General features: G+C 46.5%; 1 protein-coding gene across 1 annotated transcript in view; it reads left to right on the top strand.

Moving 5' to 3' along the window:
- The window catches only part of LOC134603661 (asialoglycoprotein receptor 1-like), a 55,235-nt gene that overhangs the window by 8,994 nt on the left and 22,928 nt on the right, over positions 1–23,313 (top strand). The window contains exons 5-7 of the mRNA XM_063449839.1: positions 3,321–3,401; positions 4,565–4,716; positions 6,788–6,894. Coding sequence (XP_063305909.1) covers positions 3,321–3,401; positions 4,565–4,716; positions 6,788–6,894 — 340 coding nt within the window. The remainder of the gene's footprint in view (positions 1–3,320; positions 3,402–4,564; positions 4,717–6,787; positions 6,895–23,313) is intronic.

Below are 23,313 nucleotides of genomic sequence, written 5' to 3'. Positions count from 1 at the left end.
ACAACCGCCAGCTGGAATTACCAGGAGGGAGGACAGTTGGTCCTACTCCTCAGTGGAAGCATACCATACAGGGAGAAGAGATAGTCGGTCCCCCTCCCCAGCGGCAGCCGGAGATATCGGGAGAGGAGACAGCTTGTCCCTTTCCCCAGCCACAGTGAGAGCCCATGGGAGTGGAGATGACTGGTCCCACTCCCCAGCTGCGGTACCTGTTGGCCCAAGACAGAACACTGGAAATAGATGGTGCAGATGGGACAGAGGTCTTGTGATAATAATATTCCATATTATTAAGAATGATTGATTGATCACTATTGAGGAAATCAAACTAGTATAGATAGTCCAGATGGCATATGGTATACAGTACTGAAAATGGTAATAACCACAAAACAGTCATGCATAGTCTTCACGAGAATATTATGAGAACAGAGCTAGCTTTTTAGATAGTTATGAGAACAGAGATATTAACAGCACAGACCTGGCATGGTATTGTTGTGGGACTGAAAGTCTGGCCAGCTGCAGGCCCCATCCAACGCTTTTGCAAGGTCTTTGCTGGGCTGCACTGATAAGAAGGTGTAGTGGAAAACGACAGACTATTCACCCCTTTCATTATTAGGTTTCTTATAAAAGACTAGAAAACTTGGCACTCGTTGGAATACTACCCACATGTTATATAGACGTGCATTTCTGGTTCTGCTGATTTCCCAGTAAGAGAGGGTCACCTTCCAGACTGACTGCTAGACATTCTCTGAGTCGAGTGCAGCAAGTCTCTCTCTTATGGTGATGTATACATTGAGCTGTTTCTTTAAGCTGTTTTTATCAAGCCGTTTCTTTGAGCTGTTCCTTTAAGCTGAATTTTAAGCTGAATGATTATCAATTAAGTCTGTGTTAGTCAATAAAGTTTGTATTGATTATTTACAAGTACTCGATGTCAGTGTCTTTCCCTGTCTCAAATACTAAATTCACTCAATCTGAATAGTGTTTTGGTGCCCATCAATATCTTTAAAAACCTTAGGGTAATTGATTATTGTTTTTTGATATTGGCACTTCATGAATTTAGTGATTAGGCACAACAGGTCTCTGCACCAGACCTCCAGGGATGCTGGATGGCCGGGCAAGATCCCCAACCAGCCCCGCAGGAATACCAGGGGGAGGAGGTAGGCGATGCATCCTCTCATCAGCAAATGCCCAACCGGGTCCTGAGGTTAGTGGATGAGACACCAATACCCACTGACCCCATTCCAGCAGAAGAGCTAGCATCTGGACAGAGAGCAGCTGGCCTCTGCCCTCCCCTTTCCCATTGTCCAGGGCCTGAATACCTGCAGGCCACCCCAGCAGAAGCGCTGGCTACAGGGCAGAGCGCCGCTGGCCTCTGCCCCCTAAGCCCAAGTTGTGCCAAGGCTGGGAGCAAAGGAGAGACAGGGGGTGACGTACCCCCACACAGCAACCTGGGACAGACAGGACAGAGCCTGGCACCGGATGCTACCCAGCCAATTAATTGCCAATTAATATTTTATTTAATTTTTCCCGACTAACCCAGGTACCGACCAGCAACAGGTCAGGTACCTGGTTAGTCTTCCCTTGAGGGGAAAGATTTGTGGCAGAAATGCCTCTGCCATGTGTTCTTGAAGGGGCCTGCTTGCCAGCCTCCTGGCTCAGGACTATGGCCCATGCAATAGACCTGGCTAAAATACTTTTAAAAAGGCTCTGTTTGTGCAATTGGGATTATTTGGTTCGGGAACCGAACAGCCGCATGAACCAGAGACCACCCAGGAGCTTGTTAAACCCCATTAACACTTGGTAACGATTCTAACCGCAGCGTTCTAATTGTTTGTCTGGGTGGCTGCTGTTCGCATGAACGACTACGAGGTGGCGGCCATCTTGTTCGCATGAACGCAGGCAGTGGCGTTTGGTCGTTGCGTTCCTGGAACTAAAATTGTACACGGAAACTCCCGAACACCGCTGGACCTCATTGCCTGCGTTCTGTTCTACACAACTTAGAAGGGCACTGTTCAGTGGAAATGTTTGTCTGGATGAGGGAAACAAGCTCCAGGGAAAGACCAATGACTATGTTCGGTTTTTAAACGACTGAACTAGACCGACCGCAAGCCTTTATTCTCTGGAACTGTTTTGGGCAGGAGCCTCATGTGCGGTCGGTCAAACTATGACTGTGGCAGACCACTTTGCACCCCAACCGTGTGCCTCTGCCAATTGTGCTCAACGAGGACTCCAAGCACTCCACCAGACACCATCAGCACTGTAGTCCCCACGTCCAGCGTTACAACTTGACTGGGAACTCGCCATCATCCACCCACCCTGGACCTAAGACCAGGATGCAGCGTCCAGTGAGTGAACCTCTCCTACTCCAGAGAGTAAAGCAGGAACAGCTCTTATAAGAGCCAGTGATTATAATCCCAGGAGAGTATAGTGATATAGCAATCCCCAGGGTAGATACAGCCGTTTCCCCCACACATGAGATGAGACTATGTTGAGGGTAAGCAGGAACTCATTTTAATGGGACCACACTTTATGATAATCCCCATGCAAGGGGCACTCCCCACTAGACTTGGGAGTAAACCACAGTAGAAATAAATACACAATCACATTGGCTCTCAGGTCCAGGACACTCCCATACAAAATAGGTCAATCCCTCCCCTATGCCTGGGAGTTAATTGGATCAGGAACTGTACTAATCTAATCCAATTATCTCCAAGCACAGAAAAAAACATACATTTTTACAAACCCCCAAAAATACCTTAAAACACACCCTGATAGACCTGATCTGGGTGACCAAAATATCCAAAAATCACCCAGATCAGTTCAGGAATTTTCTGGAAGTCTTATTTTTGACCGACCGTGCACATGGTCCTTTGCCCAAAACACTTCCAGGGAGTCAGGTGTAGGAGAGTTGGAGAGAGATTCAGGTGTGGCAGAGTTGGAGAGAGAGAGTCGGGCGTGGGGGGTGTCTGAGAGAAAGAGACAGCTGTGTGGGAGTTAGCAAGGGAGAGAGAGAAATATAAAGCTGTGGGGTAGTTCGAGAGAGAGATAGGTGTGGGGGAGTTACAGAGAGGAAGTGTAATTGTAGAGGGAGAGAGACAGGTATGGGGGAGATAGAGAGAGAGAGAGAGAGACAGGTGTGGGGGGAGTAATATAGAGAGAGTGTGATTGTAAAGAGAGAGAGACAGGTGTGGGGGAGTTAGAGAAAGGGTTGATTACAGGGAGAGAGACATGTCTGGGGAGTTAGAGAGAGGGGTGATTACAGGGAGAGAGATACATTTCCCATGCTGTATAATTTGAATTGTGAGTGCACCATTTTTCTTTGACAGATCAGATGAAATCAGGTTTGGAAGATGTAATGGTTGCTTTAGGGAAACTGTCAGATCGAGTGAAGAAGCTGTTACTTAATGGTGAGTAGACAGTCAGTGTTTAGGGTTTTTATCATGTGACGGTTCTAATGACACATTTTGGGTCGACATGGACCATATGACATGGTAACAGCCAAGATATTAGCCCTAAAAAATACAAATCAATTAAAATCAGACCCTGTCCTATCTCTGCTTGGTTGTCTTTGATGTGCTCCCCCTGGTTCGGTACCTTCCTTCTACTGAACGTATTACCTGGTAGATGGAGGCCATTTTTGTTCTTAGCAGAGAACTAGACAAAGCAGGAAACAATGCTGTGCCAAAACAAAATAGACAATATATAAGTACAAATAGAATAAAGAAGTGAGAAAAGGCCAATATATGAATTATATAATAAAAATAAATAAAAAAATCCAATAAAAGTCCCAATAAAACTTGCCAGAAGATATAATATGTCCGGAATAATTCTTCTAAAACAGTGTCAGGTTAGGGTATTCACCAAATATTCATAAAAAAAACAAAAGGGAAGACTAATAGTGCAATATATCCCAGAGATAGATAATACCAGTATAAAAAGCCTAACATAGTATTACTCACGTTTTTTAGAGCTTATAACTAGCTCTCGTATGGATAGCGTGTAGTGGTACAATCCCCACTTAGGAATTTGTGATAATTTCAATAAGAAGACCATAAAATAAATTTAAAAGAGATAACAATAGTGCTCATGGTGTAAAAGAATTCCAGGAGTATAAAATAATAAACGATTACCGGTACTCACATTTAGTAGAGCAGGCAAACTGCTCACTGTGTATGGTGCAAGTGGTATAATCCCCACCTTGGATTCTTTAGTAGTAGTCCTCACTGGAAGATTAAAAAATGGATGGAAATAAAATAACAAATGAAGTAGAATGGCACACTCACAAATTAAAGTAGTCAAAGTACCTTTATTTAAAACAATATAAATTATCCACAACACCTTTCACCAACAATCGAGTGGAGATTTATCAACATGGACTGGACTTAATTCCGTTGACCGTGCTCTAAAGATGCTGGAAAATCAACGAGTTTCTTAACTGAATCTAAGATGATATACAATAATAAGCCGTTGTATATTTGTGTGGATGAATGCGAGTCTTTGACCTGGCTCAATGCCTTAGCCCCACATTGTACAACATGCACCAATGATACATTATTCTCTTATATATCAGGTACTTCGGAGATAACCTGCCCCGATGGGTGGCTGTATTACTCTTTGAGCTGTTACTTCATCTCAAAAGTTGGAAAGTCCTGGGAAGAATCTTCAAAAATATGTAAAGACAAGAATTCTCACTTGGTCGTGGTTAATTCAGAAGAAGAGCAGGTTTGTCAGGAAAGGCAACAAATACACTAAAGTAGTGCAAGATTTATTTCTAAAAAAGGAGTGAATAGAGAGGTAGCACACTGTAAGAGTGTCGCATCTGGTTGAGAAATTAAGGAAAACTGGGTGTGGGGGGAGCAATCTGAGAGAGCTAGGTGTGGGGGAAAAGTGCAAGAGAGCTGGGTGTGGGGGAGCAGTGTGAGAGAGCTAGGTGTGGGGGAGCAGTGTGAGAGAGCTAGGTGTGGGGGAGCAGTGTGAGAGAGCTAGGTGTGGGGGAGCAGTGTGAGAGAGCTAGGTGTGGGGGAGCAGTGTAAGAGAGCTAGGTGTAGGGGAGCACTGTGAGAGAGCTAGGTGTGGGGGAGCAGTGTGAGAGAGCTAGGTGTGGGGGAGCAGTGTGAGAGAGCTAGGTGTGGGGGAGCAGTGAGAGAGAGAGCTGGGTGTGGGGCAGCAGTGTGAGAGAGCTGGGTGTGGGGGAGCAGTGTAAGAGAGCTAGGTGTAGGGGAGCAGTGTAAGAGAGCTAGGTGTGGGGGAGCAGTGTAAGAGAGCTGGGTGTGGGGGAGCAGTGTGAGAGAGCTGGGTGTGGGGGAGCAGTGTAAGAGAGCTAGGTGTGGGGGAGCAGTGTGAGAGAGCTAGGTGTGGGGGAGCAGTGTGAGAGAGCTAGGTGTGGGGGAGCAGTGTGGGATAGCTAGGTGTGGGGGAGCAGTGTGGGATAGCTAGGTGTGGGGGAGCAGTGTGAGAGAGCTGGGTGTGGGGGAGCAGTGTAGGAGAGCTAGGTGTGGGGGAGCAGTGTAAGAAAGCTAGGTGTGGGGGAGGAGTGTGAGAGAGCTAGGTGTGGGGGGAGCAGTGTAAGAGAGCTAGGTGTGGGGGGAGCAGTGTGAGAGAGCTGGGTGTGGGGGGAGCAGTGTGAGAGAGCTGGGTGTGGGGGGAGCAGTGTGAGAGAGCTGGGTGTGGGGGGAGCAGTGTGAGAGAGCTAGGTGTGGGGGAGCAGTGTGAGAGAGCTAGGTGGGGGGGAGCAGTGTAAGAGAGCTGGGTGTGGGGGAGCAGTGTAAGAGAGCTAGGTGTGGGGGGAGCAGTGTAAGAGAGCTAGGTGTGGGGGAGCAGTGTAAGAGAGCTAAGTGTGGGGGAGTAGTGTGAGAGAGCTAAGTGTGGGGGAGTAGTGTGAGAGAGCTAAGTGTGGGGAGTAGTGTGAGAGAGCTAAGTGTGGGGGAGGTGTGGGGGAGTAGTGTGAGAGAGCTAAGTGTGGGGGAGGTGTGGGGGAGCTGGGTGTGGGGGAGCAGTGTGAGAGAGCTAAGTGTGGGGGAGGTGTGGGGGAGCTGGGTGTGGGGGAGCAGTGTGAGAGAGCTGGGTGTGGGGGAGCAGTGTGAGAGAGCTGGGTGTGGGGGAGCAGTGTGAGAGAGCTGGGTGTGGGGGAGCAGTGTGAGAGAGCTGGGTGTGGAAGAGCAGTGTGAGAGAGATGGGTGTGGGGGAGCAGTGTGAGAGAGCTGGGTGTGGGGGAGCAGTGTGAGAGAGCTAGGTGTGGGGGAGCAGTGTGAGAGAGCTAAGTGTGGGGGAGCAGTGTTAGAGAGCTAAGTGTGGGGGAGCAGTGTAAGAGAGCTAAGTGTGGGGGTGTGTGGAGGAGCTGGGTGTTGGGGAGCAGTGTGAGAGAGCTAAGTGTGGGGGAGGTGTAGGGGAGCTGGGTATTGGGGATTGTTGTAAGGGATCCTTATTTCTGTTTAATGGAGAGAGCTAAGTGTGGGGGTGGTGTGGGGGAGCTGGGTGTGGGGGAGCAGTGTGAGAGAGCTAAGTGTGGGGGAGGTGTGGGGGAGCTGGGTGTGGGGGAGCAGTGTGAGAGAGCTAAGTGTGGGGGAGCAGTGTAAGAGAGCTAGGTGTGGGGGAGCAGTGTTAGAGAGCTAGGTGTGGGGGAGCAGTGTTAGAGAGCTAAGTGTGGGGGAGGTGTGGAGGAGCTGGGTGTTGGGGAGCAGTGTGAGAGAGCTAAGTGTGGGGAGGTGTAGGGGAGCTGGGTATTGGGGATTGTTGTAAGGGATCCTTATTTCTGTTTAATGGTTGTTATTGTGTTATTGTGTTACTCACTCAGCACTACGTAGTGGCTCTTTCCAAGCAGCAATATACTTGGATTGGACTGACAGATGAAAATGGGCAGTGGAAATGGGTTGACGGGACACCATATGCCTCTACACCAAAGTACGTGAGTGTCTGTGCATATGAGCTGGGTGTGCTGCTTTCTTACCTTCCTGGGAGAATTACGATGATCCGGACGTTTATTTACTTTACCCATCGCGTACATTGAGTAGGTCTAGGAACCATGTATTGGAAAAGTAAATCCAGCCTGTAGCGTTATTGGGTAACTAAAATTATAGATCAGGGTGGTGCAGTAGACATTGCTTACCTAGATTTCAGTAAGGCTTTTGACACTGTTGCACATAGAAGGCTTATCAATAAACTACAATCTTTGAGTTTTGATTCCAATATTGTTGAATGGGTAAGGCAGTGGCTGAGTGACAGGCAACAGAGGGTAGTAGTCAATGGAGTATATTCGAAGCTTGGGCTTGTCACCAGTGGGGTACCTCAGGGATCTGTACTTGGACCCATTCTCTTTAATATTTTTATTAGTGATATTGCAGAAGGTCTTGATGGTAAGGTGTGTCTTTTTGCGGATGATACTAAGATATGTAACAGGGTTGATGTTCCAGGAGGGATAAGCCAAATGGCAAATGATTTAGGTAAACTAGGAAAATGGTCAACTTGTGGCAACTGACATTTAATGTGGATAAGTGCAAGATAATGCATCTTGGACGTAAAAACCCAAGGGCAGAGTACAGAATATTTGATAGACTCCTAACCTCAACATCTGAGGAAAGGGATTTAGGGGTGATTATTTCTGATGACTTAAAGGTAGGAAGACAATGTAATAGAGCAGCAGGAAATGCTAGCAGAATGCTTGGTTGTATAGGGAGAGGTATTCGCAGTAGAAAGAGGGAAGTGCTCAGGCCATTGTACAGAACACTGGTGAGACCTCACTTGGAGTACTGTACACAGTACTGGAGACCGTATCTTCAGAAGGATATTGATACCTTAGAGAGAGTTCAGAGAAGGGCTACTAAACTGGTTCATGGATTGCAGGATTAAACTTACCAGGAAAAGGAGGAGACTATATTTAAAAGAAGAAAAACTACCACAACAAGAGGACATTAGAGGGGCAAAGGTTTAAAAATAATACCAGGAAGTATTACTTTACTGAGAGGTTAGTGGATGCATGGAATACCCTTCCATCTGAAGTGGTAGAGGTTAACACAGTAAAGGAGTTTAAGCATGCGTGGGAATAGGCATAAGGCTATCCTAACTATAAGATAAGGCCAGGGACTAATGAAAGTATTTAGAAAATTGGGCAGACTAGATGGGCCGAATGGTTCTTATCTGCCGTCACATTCTATGTAATGCAGCTTCCAGGGGGCGTGGCCTAGCTGTCATGGAGGAAAGACGCACTTCGTGTGAGCTCCCTCAATATCTCACTTTAAGCAGCTATCAACAAGCAAATTTCACCTCAGAAGGGGATGACCCAGCAATGTTACTCCTACCTGACCGACCCGACATGCTTAATAGCAGTCGAAACATGCATATGACAAGTAAACTTCTACCATGTAGTGCCTAAGAAAGTTGGCTCTACCGGTATCAATATACTTGTTTAGTACCTATTAGAGACTCCAGAGATCTCAGGGGGCTTAACCCCAAATTGTATATAGAAAAAACGGATTATGCAGACCACATAACTTGCAGGAAGCAGGTATATGGGCTGCAAAGTGTCTGGAAATCGTCAAGTAGTCAAAAAATAATAATAAAAAAATAGTGTAATGATAATGTCCCCTTTAAATCAAAACAATATTGGTATGTTAAGAGATAGATAGGGTGAATCTAATTCTTCCAAATAGTATTCATATAGAGTCTATCAATGCATATCATATATCAAATGAACTGAGCTTTAATGTGTCAGGCTCAAAATATTCCTTACTAGATATGCTGACTCATGAATTTAAAAGGAGGAAGAAAAAATGCAATCTTGCCACTTATTTAAAGTTGCCAGAGTAGATACTTCTATATCTGAATAGAAATGTATATGCATAGATATGCCTCCGTTATTTAGAATAAAGCCGATATACGGAGTACATTTAAGGAGTACACATGTATGCTATACTAGTTCCACCTAGGACCCAGAGTAGTCGCTGTATATATCAAGAGAAAGTAAAGAAATATTATGGATATCGTGATGCTTAGAATGCCCACGCCCACGTCTGGGGTGGGATTGTGGTGGCTTAAGGTGGAGGCGAGGGCTTGACGTGGGGCACGCTCTGCATTTCTGTTTGTGCCTTCGGTCCCGTCTTCGACGCCTTTTGCGTTGGTGGATTTTAATGGGGACTGCTTCGCTTAGCTGTGGTGGAGCTTTTTGGGGCTGTGGTGGAGCTTGTTGGGGCTTCCTGCTTGTTATTTGCTTCCAAAATTGATTAAAGAGTCTGTCCAGTTTAGACTCAATATCCTGCCATGCTTTGCTGGTACCAGGAGGACACGCGGCTGCTGCCATATTGGGAGAGTCGCAGATGAGTATGTCAGCCTGGGCGGCTGTGCTCTGTGCGTCCATTAGCTCCAGACAGCCTCTCAGGGGTGGACTGGGATAACCCCCACCGGTCCGAGGGGGGGGGGGGTAACGGAGCTCCTGCCGGGAAGTAGCTGCTCCTGATCATCCCAGGATCGGGAGATCGGCCGCCTCTCCCGCCCTCTCCAGGCCACACTTGCCACGCGGAGGTAAGTAAGACTCTGTCAAGTTGCTGACTGCTATTAAGAAAAAACGGATTATGCAGACCACATAACTTGCAGGAAGCAGGTATATGGGCTGCAAAGTGTCTGGAAATCGTCAAGTAGTCAAAAAATAATAATAAAAAAATAGTGTAATGATAATGTCCCCTTTAAATCAAAACAATATTGGTATGTTAAGAGATAGATAGGGTGAATCTAATTCTTCCAAATAGTATTCATATAGAGTCTATCAATGCATATCATATATCAAATGAACTGAGCTTTAATGTGTCAGGCTCAAAATATTCCTTACTAGATATGCTGACTCATGAATTTAAAAGGAGGACAGATCCGACCACCCGACAAAACAAGCTTCCACCACCTCAAGCCGCGAACCCGGCACTCAGCCAGAGACTTGCCTTTGTTGTTCCAGGTATCAGGGACTCCCAGGGTCTGCACCTGGCACCCAGAAGGGATCGGATGAGCACAAGCAGTAAACAGCAGCCTGCCAAGCATGTCCCACTATAGCCAGGGCCGGACTGGCCCACCGGGATACCGGGAAATTTCCCGGTGGGCCGTCGGCACCTGGGGCCGGGGTGACCTGCGGCCGCAGGGAGAAGTTGAATGTCGGCCGCTGGGAAAGCTCTTCTGGCGGCCGCTGGGGGTGCAGGCTGATCTGTCTCTGCTCCCCCTCCCTCGCGCAGCTTAATGAGACTGGGGCCGGAATATGACGCGGCCCCGGTCTCTTTCTAGTGCGCGAGGGAGGGGGAGCAGAGACAGAACAGCCTGCTCCCCCAGCGGCCGCCAGAAGAGCTTCCCCAGCGGCCGACATTATGGGAAATCTCCCTGCCAGGTCTTGCTTTCTGTGTGCAGGGAGGAGAGCTCAGAGCTGAATACGAGGAGGAGACAGGGAGTGACATCCCCTCCTCCTTCTGCAGCATGCTGTGTAGGAGGAGCTGCTTGCAGGAGGAAACCCTGTGGGCAGGATTACTGCAGAGGCATTCTGCTCAAGGGCTGGTGTAGAGAAGAGACTCACATAATAGGTAAGTTAAAACAAATAAAAGTGGGGGCTTGAGAAGGAAGAGATTAATACATGATTAATGGAGGCAGAGGTACAGCTGGGGGGTGTAGTGTAGTGTAGTGTAGTGTAGTGAGAAAGTAAGTGGTGACAAAGACAGGTGTGTGGGGTAAATACTCACATTCTGTAGATATATTTACCACACAGTACCACAGCAGCTCTCAGTTTCACATAGCCCAGTTCACTGTTTAGTGAACCAGGCTATGTTCAGTTTTAGGCAGAGCCACAGTCCAGGGCTCTCTCACCTGGTCCTAAGACCACACTATTGCCACTAAGCACCCTCTACAGCCCCTTACCCATCACTATTGCCACTACGCACCCACTACAGCCCCTAATCCCCTTTTATTGCCTATGATCCCCCACTACAAATCCTGACCCCTGCACTACAGGTCCTGACCCTCATCACAGGTCCTGACCCCCTTACTAACCCTCACCTTTCACCACAGGTCCTGATCCCCCCCTTTCCCCTCACCCTTCCTATTGATCCCCCTGCCCCGAATTTCAGCCTTTAAACCCACACTACAGGTCATGACCCCCCTACTACAGACCCAGACCCACCGCACTACTGGCCCTAACCCCCCCCCCCCCACTACAGTGAGCTTGTCTGTAAGTAAGTTTGTGTGTGTCTGTGAGTTTTTCTGTAGTGAGCATGTGTGTGTGTCAGTGAGTTTGTCTGTAGTGGACATGTGTGTCAGTGAGCGTTTCTGTAGTGAGCATGTATGTGTGTGTCAGTGAGCATTTCTGTAGTGAGCATGTATATGTCTGTTAGTGAGCTTTTCTGTAGTGAGCATGTATGTCAGTGAGCTTGTCTGTAGTGAGCATGTGTGTGTCAGAGAGCATTTCTGTAGTGAGCATGTATAACAGCGAACTTTTCTGTAGTGAGCATGTGTGTGTCAGTGAGCTTGTCTGTAGTGAGCATTTGTGTGTGTGTGACAGTAGGCTAGTCTGTAGTAAGTTTGTGTTTGTATACCAATGAGTTTGTCTGTAGTAACCGTGTGAGTGTCAGTTTGTACTAAGTGTGTGTGTGTGTACCAGCAACCTTGTCTGTTTGTGTCAGTGAGATTGTCTGTCAGTGAGCCTATAAATGTGTATCAGTGAGCTTGTGTTTTTATGTCAATGAGCTTATATGTATCAATGAGATTGTCGGTCTGTGAAGCTGTGTATCAATGAGTCTGTGTGCTTGTGTCAGTGAGATTGTCTGTCTGCATGTGAGTATGCTTACTGTATAATTCTTTTTTTTACACTGACAGAACCAATGTTTTGAATTAGAAAAATAAACATACCAATAATATCTATCTATCTATCTATCAATATATATATATATATATATATATATATATGTTATGGTACTTTTTAAAAGTAAACCAAAATGTTTAAATGTCTATCTGTTCCTGTCCAAATTAATAAAATTGAATTGCGTATATACGCTGAAGTAATTAAGTCTGACACACAAGGTTCAGGTTAAAATAACTTCGAGAAAGTTTATTGGCAAGTGCCGTAAAAGCGGGCGCGCAGGCCCTTTTAAGAGGCATTTTGCGTCATCATTGATTATTAGAATATCAGCAAATAAACATCATCAATTGGATTAATTGTTAAGTGTCGGGGTTAGTGTCTTACTTATTGGTTCAAAAAATTAAGAGGTTAGTCCCGTGCCCACCCACCAGAGGTGGGATTGTTCTGGACACGGGTGGGGATAAGGGGGTCTTGAGCGTCATTTTACACGGTCAGTGATATCAGGCCTCATGTCCAGGTGCAAGGTCTCTTATGAATAGAACATTTCATTACTACTGTGTTCTCGTGGCCTTCAAACTATACTATCTTACAAGTTTAGGGAGTAGTCAGCAACTCCTGTGTCTTTGCAGGAAATACAGTCTTTGTCTACTATACTAATTGGGTTGGGAAATTCAGTCACGTAAGGTAGTTTTAAAATGAACAAGTTAAGTCATGAGGACAAAATGGAGGATTGAAGAAGTCAGGTTAGGAGGACAAAATGGAGGATTGTCACAATATAAAGTTAAAATGGAGTTAGTACAATAATTCAATACAAGTACAATAAAGATTTTTAATAATCCCACATCAGTCCCCCCTATGAAATGTTAGATTCTAAGAGATAAAACTTTATTTGTTAGTATCAGAAGACGTGTTAACCCAAAGGCACAGAAACCCCGTGGCCGCTAGCTAGGTGTTAATGCAAAGTGCAAGTCTGTCCCTAGAGCTGACCCTAATACGCTAACTCATCCGTCAGTATGGCTCTCGAACACTTCACACCCATGGGTGTCCCATGGCAGCTAACCCACCACTTCTCCACACGGGGCCTTTACCATTCACTGACAGATGCTGTCCCTAAGCTAGTCCCTTCCTAGAATTCCTGCACTTTATCAACAAAAGGGATAGTTTGCAGCGGCAGACAGGGTGAGTTGATGTCTTGGAATTCTTGGTCATCAACTTCGAGATGTGTGAAAGTGGGTGCCGCTTGGTCAACAGTCTTCATGAGAGATTTTCTCAGACATGGGAGGATACAACAAAAGAGAAGAGCAAAGATAAAAAGGAAAATTAGTATAGCCATACCAATATGCATTAAAGCCTTTTGCCATCCTGTCATCCAACCAAACCATCTTTCCCAAGGATCTTTTATCCCAGAATTCCTTTTTAACTCTTCAGACAGGTCATTTAATTTCTCTATGGCTAATGTAACTTTACCATTAGGGCCTGTGTTTTCTGGGATATAGGTACAACATGTCATGGTGTCGGGCAAAATTTTACAAACCCCTCCTTTTTCGGCTAAGATCATATCTAGGGCCATTCTATTCTGGAAAGCCATTTGGGATGTGGCCTGCAGCTGTTCGGCCAACCCCTGGAGGGCGTCTCTGGTATAATTAACAAAACGCTGTTGATTATAATAAATGTAATTTATCCAATTTAAATTCTTGTTTGCGGTAACTATGGTAAAAATCGATTCAAATCCTGCAGCAACTTCATCCCTTGCTTTAAACTCATTGGGCACCCCCCTAGGTACTCCAATGGCATCAATATACACATGAGGATCGAAACTTCCTTTCACTGGGGCGTCACGCTTAACCTTAGTGTGCTTGGACCCATGGGTGACGAGGTGTGTGTCAGAGATGATATGTATAGGCATAATGGCTTTAGCCAGAGTACACTCCCCCCACCACTGCATTTCCATTCTGGATCTTAGCTGTAAATCCCCACACAACCAGTAAATATCCCCTAATGACCTGGTGTGAAACTGCAACAAGTCCATAGAGACATTTCTGTAGGTAGCACAATACCCCTTAGAGAAGTTACCCAAGAATTTACCCATTCCATCGTAATTAGCATAACAAGTTTAATTACCTTTATACACGGTAATACCATCTGGGGGTTTGACATCCTGGGTTAGGAGAGGATACTCTTTTGTCCATGCAATACATATGGACCTGTTAAAATTATAGTGATAGGCAAAAAGGCTTAAAACACATTCTTCTATATCTACTGGTAGGATTAAAGGCACAGTACCCAGGTGAGGCCGGGCACCGCCACACACATAGCATGCGGTCTTATTATGCTTATTAGCATTATATTTCATCCATTCTAACCATAGATTTACATCATTAAAACCTGTTTCAGCGGCCATGGTATCTTCAAAGGTGGGGTTAGCAATGGCCATCATGTCTTGAAAGGTCTGGATATGAGGTTTTAATGGGTTAGGGACCATATGGGTGGCCCCTTGCCACTCAGAAGAGTTGCACATATCTTTGAGGTAGAAATGCCCTAATTTACGGTAGGAACCCTTTTTCCAATACATTCCCATCACATACTGGTCTGCATCCGTGGGGCTTGGATGCTCAATGTTAAGGATTAATTTCATTGGTGTACCCCCCCCAGGCTTTCTCAAAGTCATTCTCTGGAGAAGGGATCTACCATGATCATCTACTTTAGATACGGCACTTTTTGGTTTGTAACCCCAGGCAGGCCCGGCATTCCATCCCGCCGCCCCCCAGTGGTCACAATTGTACCCCCATTGCTTGTCAACTACACAAACATATGGGTCTTTCGAATGAGGGATATCTCTATAGATGCTCTGGATTTGTGGTGTGGGAAATGGGCATTCTACAATATCACAGTAGTCAAAGGTATAAGTAGCCACCTGGGTGCACGATGAATTATACCAGAAGGTGTACCCACTAATATCTTTGGTAATGACTACTTGCTGGGCCTTTATAAGGCTAATTAGGGAGAAGGTGTACCAGAGATACATGTTTGTGTGGTATTCGCTTCCTCTGGGGCAGGAGATTTCTTGCAGTGGGAAGCGTGGATCCAATTTGGCCTACCGGCCAGTTTGACGAAGGTTGCGGTAATCAGGAGAACTTGGAATGGACCGTCAAATCTTGGTTCCAGGGTACTTTTCCGCACAAACTTCTTGACCAGAACCCAATCTCCGGGGAGCAGGTTATGGGTACCTGTATCCAATTCGGGATCTGGAATTGAAGAGAAAACTTGGGCATGTATTTTGTTTAAAACACTTGCAAGTTCAGTTACATAGTCTACCAAAACATCTGATTGGAGCTGCAACTGCTGCGGATAATAACAACCTAGTCTGGGTGCTGTCCCAAATAGAACCTCATATGGGGACAGTGAATGTTTCCCTCTAGGTGTATGCCTAACACTAAATAAAGCTATTGGTAGGCTTTCTGGCCAGGGCATCTTTGTTTCTTGTGACATTTTTAACATTCTGGTTTTTAAAGTGCCATTCATGCGCTCCACTTTACCACTACTTTGTGGGTGGTAAGGGGTGTGGAAGGCTAGAGTCACCCCTAGAGCAGTCCAAATTTCTTTAGTCACTGTTGCTGTAAAGGCTGGGCCTTGATCACTCTCAATGACTTCTGGGAGTCCGAATCTACATACAATATCTGTAAGTAGGCGCTTTGCGGTTGTTTTTGCAGTGATATTGGCCACTGGGTAGGCTTCTGGCCAGCCTGAGAACATGTCCACTATAACTAGTGCATATTCATGGGGCCCACTCTTGGGCATTTGGATGTGGTCAATTTGAATTCTCTGAAAGGGGTACATGGGCTTCGCCAGGTGTTTTGCAGGCACCTTGATTGGTTTTCCTGGATTGCATTTTGCACAAATGACACAGGCCTTGCAGAAGCTATTGATCAATGTTGTGATTCCAGGTGCTTCATAATATTTCTGTATGAGGGCGGCCATCAATTCTTTCGACAGGTGTGCAGGCCCATGTGCCCATTGGACAACTGCTGGATATAATTTTCTGGGAAGACAAAATTTGAAGTTGTTGTAATATATGCCGTCCTTATGGACAGCTCCTTTCTTTTTCCATTTCTGGATTTCTTCAGGAGTGACTGCAGCTTGCTGTTCTCGCAAAATTCGCAAATCAGTAGGAAGTTTGCAGAGCAAAAATAGGAACTTCTTCTTCTTCTTGTCCGGACACTTCTTCGTTCACTTCCTGTAGATCCCTGGCCGCTAGCTTAGCAGCCTGATCAGCTAAGTGGTTGCCCTTTGCTTCATCTGTATCCAATTTCCCATGGGCCTTAACTTTCAAAACGGCCACTTCTTTGGGGAGTAGGAGGGCATCCATTAGCTCCTTGATTGCAGTGCTGTGTTTGACTGGTGTACCGGCGGTGGTAAGGAATCCTCTTGTCTTCCAAATTAGGCCGAAGTCATGTGCCACACCCAGAGCATATCTTGAATCTGTATAGATGTTGGCACGTTTTCCTTCGGAAATTTTGCATGCTGAAGTCAGAGCCTGTAATTCAGCTTCTTGCGCAGACATTGCTGGTGGTAAAGATGATGATTTGATAACTTCATCTGTTGTGGTTACGGCATATCCTGTATGGTATCTTCCTTCTTCATCAGCATATCTTGAACCGTCCACAAACAGGGTAAAATCCGGATCTGGTAATGGATTCTCATGCACAGTTGGTAAGTGCACTGTTTCCATTTTCATCTGTTCGAAACAGTCATGAGGTGTTTCTGGGTCATAATCATTCTTTATGACCAGATCTTGAAATTCCTTTTCCAGGAAATGGCGTGGCCATGCTTCTAGAAGGTCAGTTGTTGGGTATTTGGCAATACCATTTTCCTGTAGCTGTTCTTCATTCATGGTGGCCCATAGTTTTGCCATGGGCCCAAGATCATTCCATGACCTTGTCTTCAACTTGGTAACAGGAATATGTGGGATAGCGGTATCCCAATGGCGGTAAAGGTAGTTAAGTTGTTGAGGTAGCTGGACCAAGACCATGCTATTGCCTTCAGAATCACAATAGAAGTCTTGAGCAGTGAGCTTCACATCAGTCCAGTGGTAAAGCTCATCTTCATAGCAAGGTTCGGGAGAAATGTTTGGTTTGTACCACATGGTACAGAAGGCGTAATCTGGGCCTTCACAGAGAGGATTCCCATTTTCTTGAAATGTCAAATGTGGGTGCATGATCTTCTTGATACACCCGCAGAGCAGGTAAATGTAGGTCTCATCCGTGATGAATCCATAGTAGATACCCCCCTCAGGGAGTGGAAGAAGAGTGGATGGATTAAGCACTTGACATCTCTGGATGGAAATGTTGTCAGGCAAAAGAAGATGACACTGTAGGCGCAGGTGTCTGGCTGGAGACACGTGCTTGAGCTGGACTTGGTTGATGATGGCAGAAATGTCATGAGGGGCCAAAACAACCAGAGGGTGGCCAAGGACCAGGTCTGAGGTTCTTTCTATGAGCTCTCTTGCAGCAAAAACGGCCCTGAGGCAGGAAGGGGTCCCTCTGGCCACAATGTCCAGTTGACATGAGAAATATCCAATAGGCCTCTGGCGGCCTCTCAAGTCATTAGTTTGGGTGAGAACTCCTGTTGCATGGCCTTGTCTTTCAGAGACAAATAATTTGAAAGGTTTGGTGTAGTCAGGTAGGCCCAAGGCAGGAGCAGAAGCAATGGCACGTTTGAGAGCATTGAAATTGTCCAGAGCTTCATTGGTCAGACAGAATAGGTCAGACTTAAGTGCATCATAGAGAGGTTGCATAAGCAGAGAGGCTTCTGGGATCCATGCTCTGCAGTAGGAAATGAGGCCTAGGAAGGTATGGAGAGACTTTGAAGTCCTTGGAGGTGGAATGTCTAGTACAGCTCTTACCCGGTCCCGAGTAAGGTGTCTGGTGCCTTGGGATAGGCAATGTCCAAGGAAAATCACTGAAGATTGGCAGAATTGCAGCTTGATGAGTGAAGCTTTGCATCCTTGTTCTGCCAAATAGGAAAGAAGACTAATTGAACACCTTTCAGTAGTGGGAATATCGTCTCCACAGAGCAGTAGATCATCCACATACTGGAGCAAGACAACTTCTGGGTGCTCAGCTTGCCATGGGTCAAGGATGGTACTCATGGCCTTTGCAAATTGACTTGGAGAATTTTGTGCCCCTTGGGGCATGACAGTCCAGGTATACTGTTGCATCTCATGAGTGAAAGCAAACAGGTATTGACAGGATGGGTCCAGTGGGACACTGAAAAGGCATTGGCCAGGTCAATGACTGTGAAAATTTTTGCAGATGGTGGGACCCCAGAGAGCAGAGTATGAGGATTTGGTACAAGAGGGGTGTCCAGGACGGTAGCTTCATTAACAGCACGGAGATCCTGGACCATCCTGTACTTCTCTGGCTCACCTTTTGGAGTTTTCTTTTTTACAGGAAATAATGGGGTGTTGCATTCAGATTTACATTTTACCAGGGCACCCTTCTCTAAGAGTGCCTTGATGTGGATAGAAATGGCAGCAGACTGTGCTGGTTTTAATGGATATTGTGGCTTTTTTGGTAACTTAGCTCCTGGAATAAGCTTTACCACCACAGGGGGAACATTTAGGTGACCTATGTCCTCTGGGCCTGAGGACCATAACTTGGCGGGCACCTGTGTTTTTAATTCCTCTGGGAAATTGGACCTTAATTCTGCTGCTTCCCCACGGGGCTTTTCTAAATGCAGCATCAGAGGCAAGGAGCACAGGGCTGAGGTGTCTGATACAGATAGAGGTGTAAACATTTCTACCTGCCCGTCTGGGGTGAAGGTGATGGATGCTTGCAGGCGTGAGAGTACATCAGCACCTAACAGGTTAATTGGGCATGTGGAGGATACCACAAAGCGAGCAAGCAGGCTAGAGCCAACTCGTAGTGGAGTTGTTAAAGGGCTATGTCTTGGCTGGCCATCCACTCCAACACAAGAGACATCAATATTGGACAGGAAGGATGGGTCTGGCAGGTCTTGTTCTCGCAGAACACTACGGGCTGCACCTGTGTCAACTAGAAATGTGGTAGGGTGGCCTTCAATGGGTAAAGTCACTGTGGCAAGTGGCCCCCCCTTATCCCCTGTAGACACTGCCATGACAGGGGTTACGGACACAGGCTTGCCAATCTCCTAGTCATCGGGTTCCTCAACTATTGGAACCTGTTTGGTGGCTTTGGGAGCCGGGGCAGGCTTGGGTGGCTTTCTGGGTTCCCTTTGTTCCTTTTTTGGTTCTGGACAGTCACTTCTAAAGTGCCCTTTTGCTCCACAATTAAAGCAATGTCCCCCCTCCTCTGGTCTGGTACCTCTTGGGACTGGATTGGAGCGGGATACCATGAGAGGAGCTGAAGTGGGTCTTCTTGGGGTCTGAACAGATTCCAAACCTCTAGCAACTAAAAGCAGGGTATCCAGGGGAACAACCTTATATTCAGGGCGTGCAGCAATGATTCCCTTGCGTATAGAGTCTTTAACACCTTGGACAAACGCACCTGACAGCATTTGTGAATGAATTTTGTCAGTAAGATCAAATCCCAAATCTGTAAACATTTGATACAGTCTTGCATGAAACCTTTCCACTGATTCTCCTTTATCTTGAATAACATCAGTAAGGCCAGCAGCCTGATCTGCAAGTTTGTCCTTAGCCCATTCTCTTAATTGGGTGCAAAAGGTTACCCCGGAGGGGTAATCAACATCACTGGAAAGCAGATCTGTACTGAGGTGACGGGCCATGCTCGGCCAATATGCATCCCCTGCTTTAATAGCACAAATGCTCAGTAAATCACGCCATGCGGCGGAATAAGTCTTTTGAATTTGAACTATCCCTCGGTAAAAAGGCATAGGCTGTTTTTCTGGGTCAGGGAGCGATTTCATTAATGCACTAGCTTGAGTGGGGTTAAAAGCAACATACTTAGGAGGGGTCCGTTCTCCCCGACCCTTGTGTCCAAAGGGATCATCGATAGAACGATGAGCTGAGGCTCCTGCAGCGGCTCCTGCAGCCTCCAATGAGTCCTGGGATAGCCTATCCTCCTCTTCCTCATCTAATTCTATGATCTGGGCTCTCTTGCGTGCAGGGCCCGGGTGAGGTGACAGGACCGGAGGATGAGCGGGGGTCCCAGATGCAGGGGTGGCTAGCGAGTCATAACCTGGGGATAGGTAGTCACCGGGAATTACCGGCATCAGAGCTGTACTGGGGGCCGCCATACTGGTGGCCGGAAAAGGTACTGCATTAGGATTAAGGGAAGAAGTGGCGGCCATGTTGGATGTGGGCACATCCGGGGCAGACTGTGCCGGACTGGGCATGACCGGAACCTGGGGAGTGGCTTGGGGAAGGGGTAGTGGATACCCGGGATAGGGCAGGGCCATGGGATATGGGAAGGGGTAGGGCCAGGCTGGGGAGGGGAAGGAGGTGGGGTATTGGACTGGGGTGGAGATGGGAGGGGACGGAGAGGGATTGGTAGAGGTGGGTGTAGAGGGAGGAGCCGGGGCAAGGGTGGAGGAGGTGGTTAGCTGGGCGGATGAAGAGGGGAGGGGATCATTAACGGAGAGAGAATGTAGGGAAGGAATGGCAGATGAGATGTTAGGAGGAGGTACAGCAGGTAGCGTAGGGATGGATGAGGATGATGGGAATGTTAGAGACGGGGAAGGGGAAAAGAAAGATCCATCAGAATTCAGGACCGGGCAGACAGGGGAGGTGATGGGATGGGCGTTAGGAGGATTGGGAGTGGGGAACATAGTCAGCTGGCTATCACCTATTGCTGACTGAACCTTGGGGATAGACATTCCCTGGGCGCCATTTTTGGGCGCTGGCTGAGGGTAAACCCCAGTAACACAATTATTATGATACACAAACAATTTCACACCTTTGTGATTTATTTCTTCCTCAACCCAACCTTCTAGCTGAATAGCCTTCGCTACTCTGTACCATGCTTCAGCAGTCTTTAATAAACCATTATCTGTAAGCTTGCCTTTCTTTTCTGTCAGTAACCTACGCCAACTTTCTGGTTGCAATCTTCCACCTGTTGGTACAGCAATTTTACATACTTTTGCAATCTTTTCAACACCTTTAACCATCTCCTCGCCCTCTCTGTCCTCAACTAAATCACATGCTAACCAGCCCTTACTGGGCTTGCTTAAATCCTGCCCCATAATCCCTTTCCCCCTATACCAGCGTCCTAGATATAGGGAGAGAGAAGGAAAACTGAACAAGAACGTCTACAATGCTCGACTGCCACCTGAGAACCGTAGGACTTTCTCTGGTGCGTCTTCCCAAAACGTAGACTAGTCACTGAATCCGCCTACCCGGGGTGGTAGACACGGATTGGAGCGAGGTGAGAAGTGTGTGACCAATCACTTCTCTTTTAAGAGAAATAGGAGTGGATAGTATAATAATATAGGAAGTGTAGAAAAGATGAAAGGCAAGGAAAATCCTTAGAGACAGACACAGGAGTGCATGAGACTCCTAATTAGACAAACAAGACAACAATACAATTGAAGTACAGTGCATGCATCACAGTTCAAATGAAATCGACAATAATCCCTTTACTTTACTCGTGTGCTTACTCCAAAGTCACCTCCCTCAACCCCGTAGTGTCTCCGCTCGGAGAACGACTTTCGTAAGTCTCACTACCAGCGGCCACGGAAAACAACTGACACCGGTCCGAGTTCCGTCAGCCTCCCTCTGCACAGTAGCCCACAAGAATGTGGCCACCTCTATCCTCACTCCCGTAGTGCTCCTATAAAACCCACTTTATAAGTCTCACTACCACGTGATGCGGAAAACAAGCAATGCCTACTTGAATCCCCCCAGGAAACAGAGTCCCCTGCCACAAGACTAAGTCCCCTACCACAAATAAACAGAAAACTGGAATTCCACCAGCCCCAGCGCTCGGGGTTGTGGTTACCAAAAGAAAACTGGAATTCCCTCAGCCTTCACACTTGAAGCTGCGGGTTACCACGTGCACAAAGAAGCTAGCTAGGCTCTCAAAGTGACACAAGAAGGATCACAGGAAATTATGAGTCTACACAAAATCCACAGTTCCAACAATCCCCTTTTTCCTTACAGCCACAGCCATGAGGCTCCTAAAAGAGGTAAACAGGCAAAGAAGACCCCCAGGAACGCATCCACAGGTCAACCCCCCTTTTTCCCTACAACCACAGCACCGTGGTTCCTAAAAGGAGTAAAACAGGCAACAGAAGACCCCCAGGAACGCATCCACAGGTCCACCCCCCTTTATCCCAAAAGGGGTAAAATACAAACAGATAGACAGACAAACTGAAGACCCAGGCAAGTCCCCTCAGGTCCACCCCCCTTTATCCCAAAAAGGGGAAAACAAGCAAAACAGAGAACCCCAGGCAAATCCCCTGCAGGTCCACCCCCCTTTATCTCAAAATGGGGAAACAGGCAAACAATTCAAACACACCCAGGCAACAGAAAGACTAAAATGCAGGTAAACAAGTGAGTAACGAGACACCGGGCAAGATATTACCTGTCTTTGATGTCCTCCCGGGAAGCAGTCACAGACACGTGGACGGGTCAATCAAAGGGGCCGGAACATACCGGTGGCTCTGCAGAAGTCTCTACCGTGTACCTGGAGGTGATCAATCTCCTTTCCTTCCCCCTGGATTCCTCCGTCCACCCTTGTCTTCCTTAGGACGGCTCACCGGCCGGACATAGCCCGATGCCCCACGTTGGGCGCCAAGTTGTTATGGTACTTTTTAAAAGTAAACCAAAATGTTTAAATGTCTATCTGTTCCTGTCCAAATTAATAAAATTGAATTGCGTATATACGCTGAACTAATTAAGTCTGACACACAAGGTTCAGGTTAAAATAACTTCGAGAAAGTTTATTGGCAAGTGCCGTAAAAGCGGGCGCGCAGGCCCTTTTAAGAGGCATTTTGCGTCATCATTGATTATTAGAATATCAGCAAATAAACATCATCAATTGGATTAATTGTTAAGTGTCGGGGTTAGTGTCTTACTTATTGGTTCAAAAAATTAAGAGGTTAGTCCCGTGCCCACCCACCAGAGGTGGGATTGTTCTGGACACGGGTGGGGATAAGGGGGTCTTGAGCGTCATTTTACACGGTCAGTGATATCAGGCCTCATGTCCAGGTGCAAGGTCTCTTATGAATAGAACATTTCATTACTACTGTGTTCTCGTGGCCTTCAAACTATACTATCTTACAAGTTAAGGGAGTAGTCAGCAACTCCTGTGTCTTTGCAGGAAATACAGTCTTTGTCTACTATACTAATTGGGTTGGGAAATTCAGTCACGTAAGGTAGTTTTAAAATGAACAAGTTAAGTCATGAGGACAAAATGGAGGATTGAAGAAGTCAGGTTAGGAGGACAAAATGGAGGATTGTCACAATATAAGGTTAAAATGGAGTTAGTACAATAATTCAATACAAGTACAATAAAGATTTTTAATAATCCCACATCATATATATATATATATATATATATATATAT

Source organism: Pelobates fuscus, chromosome 3 (assembly GCF_036172605.1).
Source record: "Pelobates fuscus isolate aPelFus1 chromosome 3, aPelFus1.pri, whole genome shotgun sequence".
NCBI lineage: Eukaryota > Metazoa > Chordata > Amphibia > Anura > Pelobatidae > Pelobates > Pelobates fuscus.
This window is presented reverse-complemented; position numbering and strand designations above follow the sequence as displayed.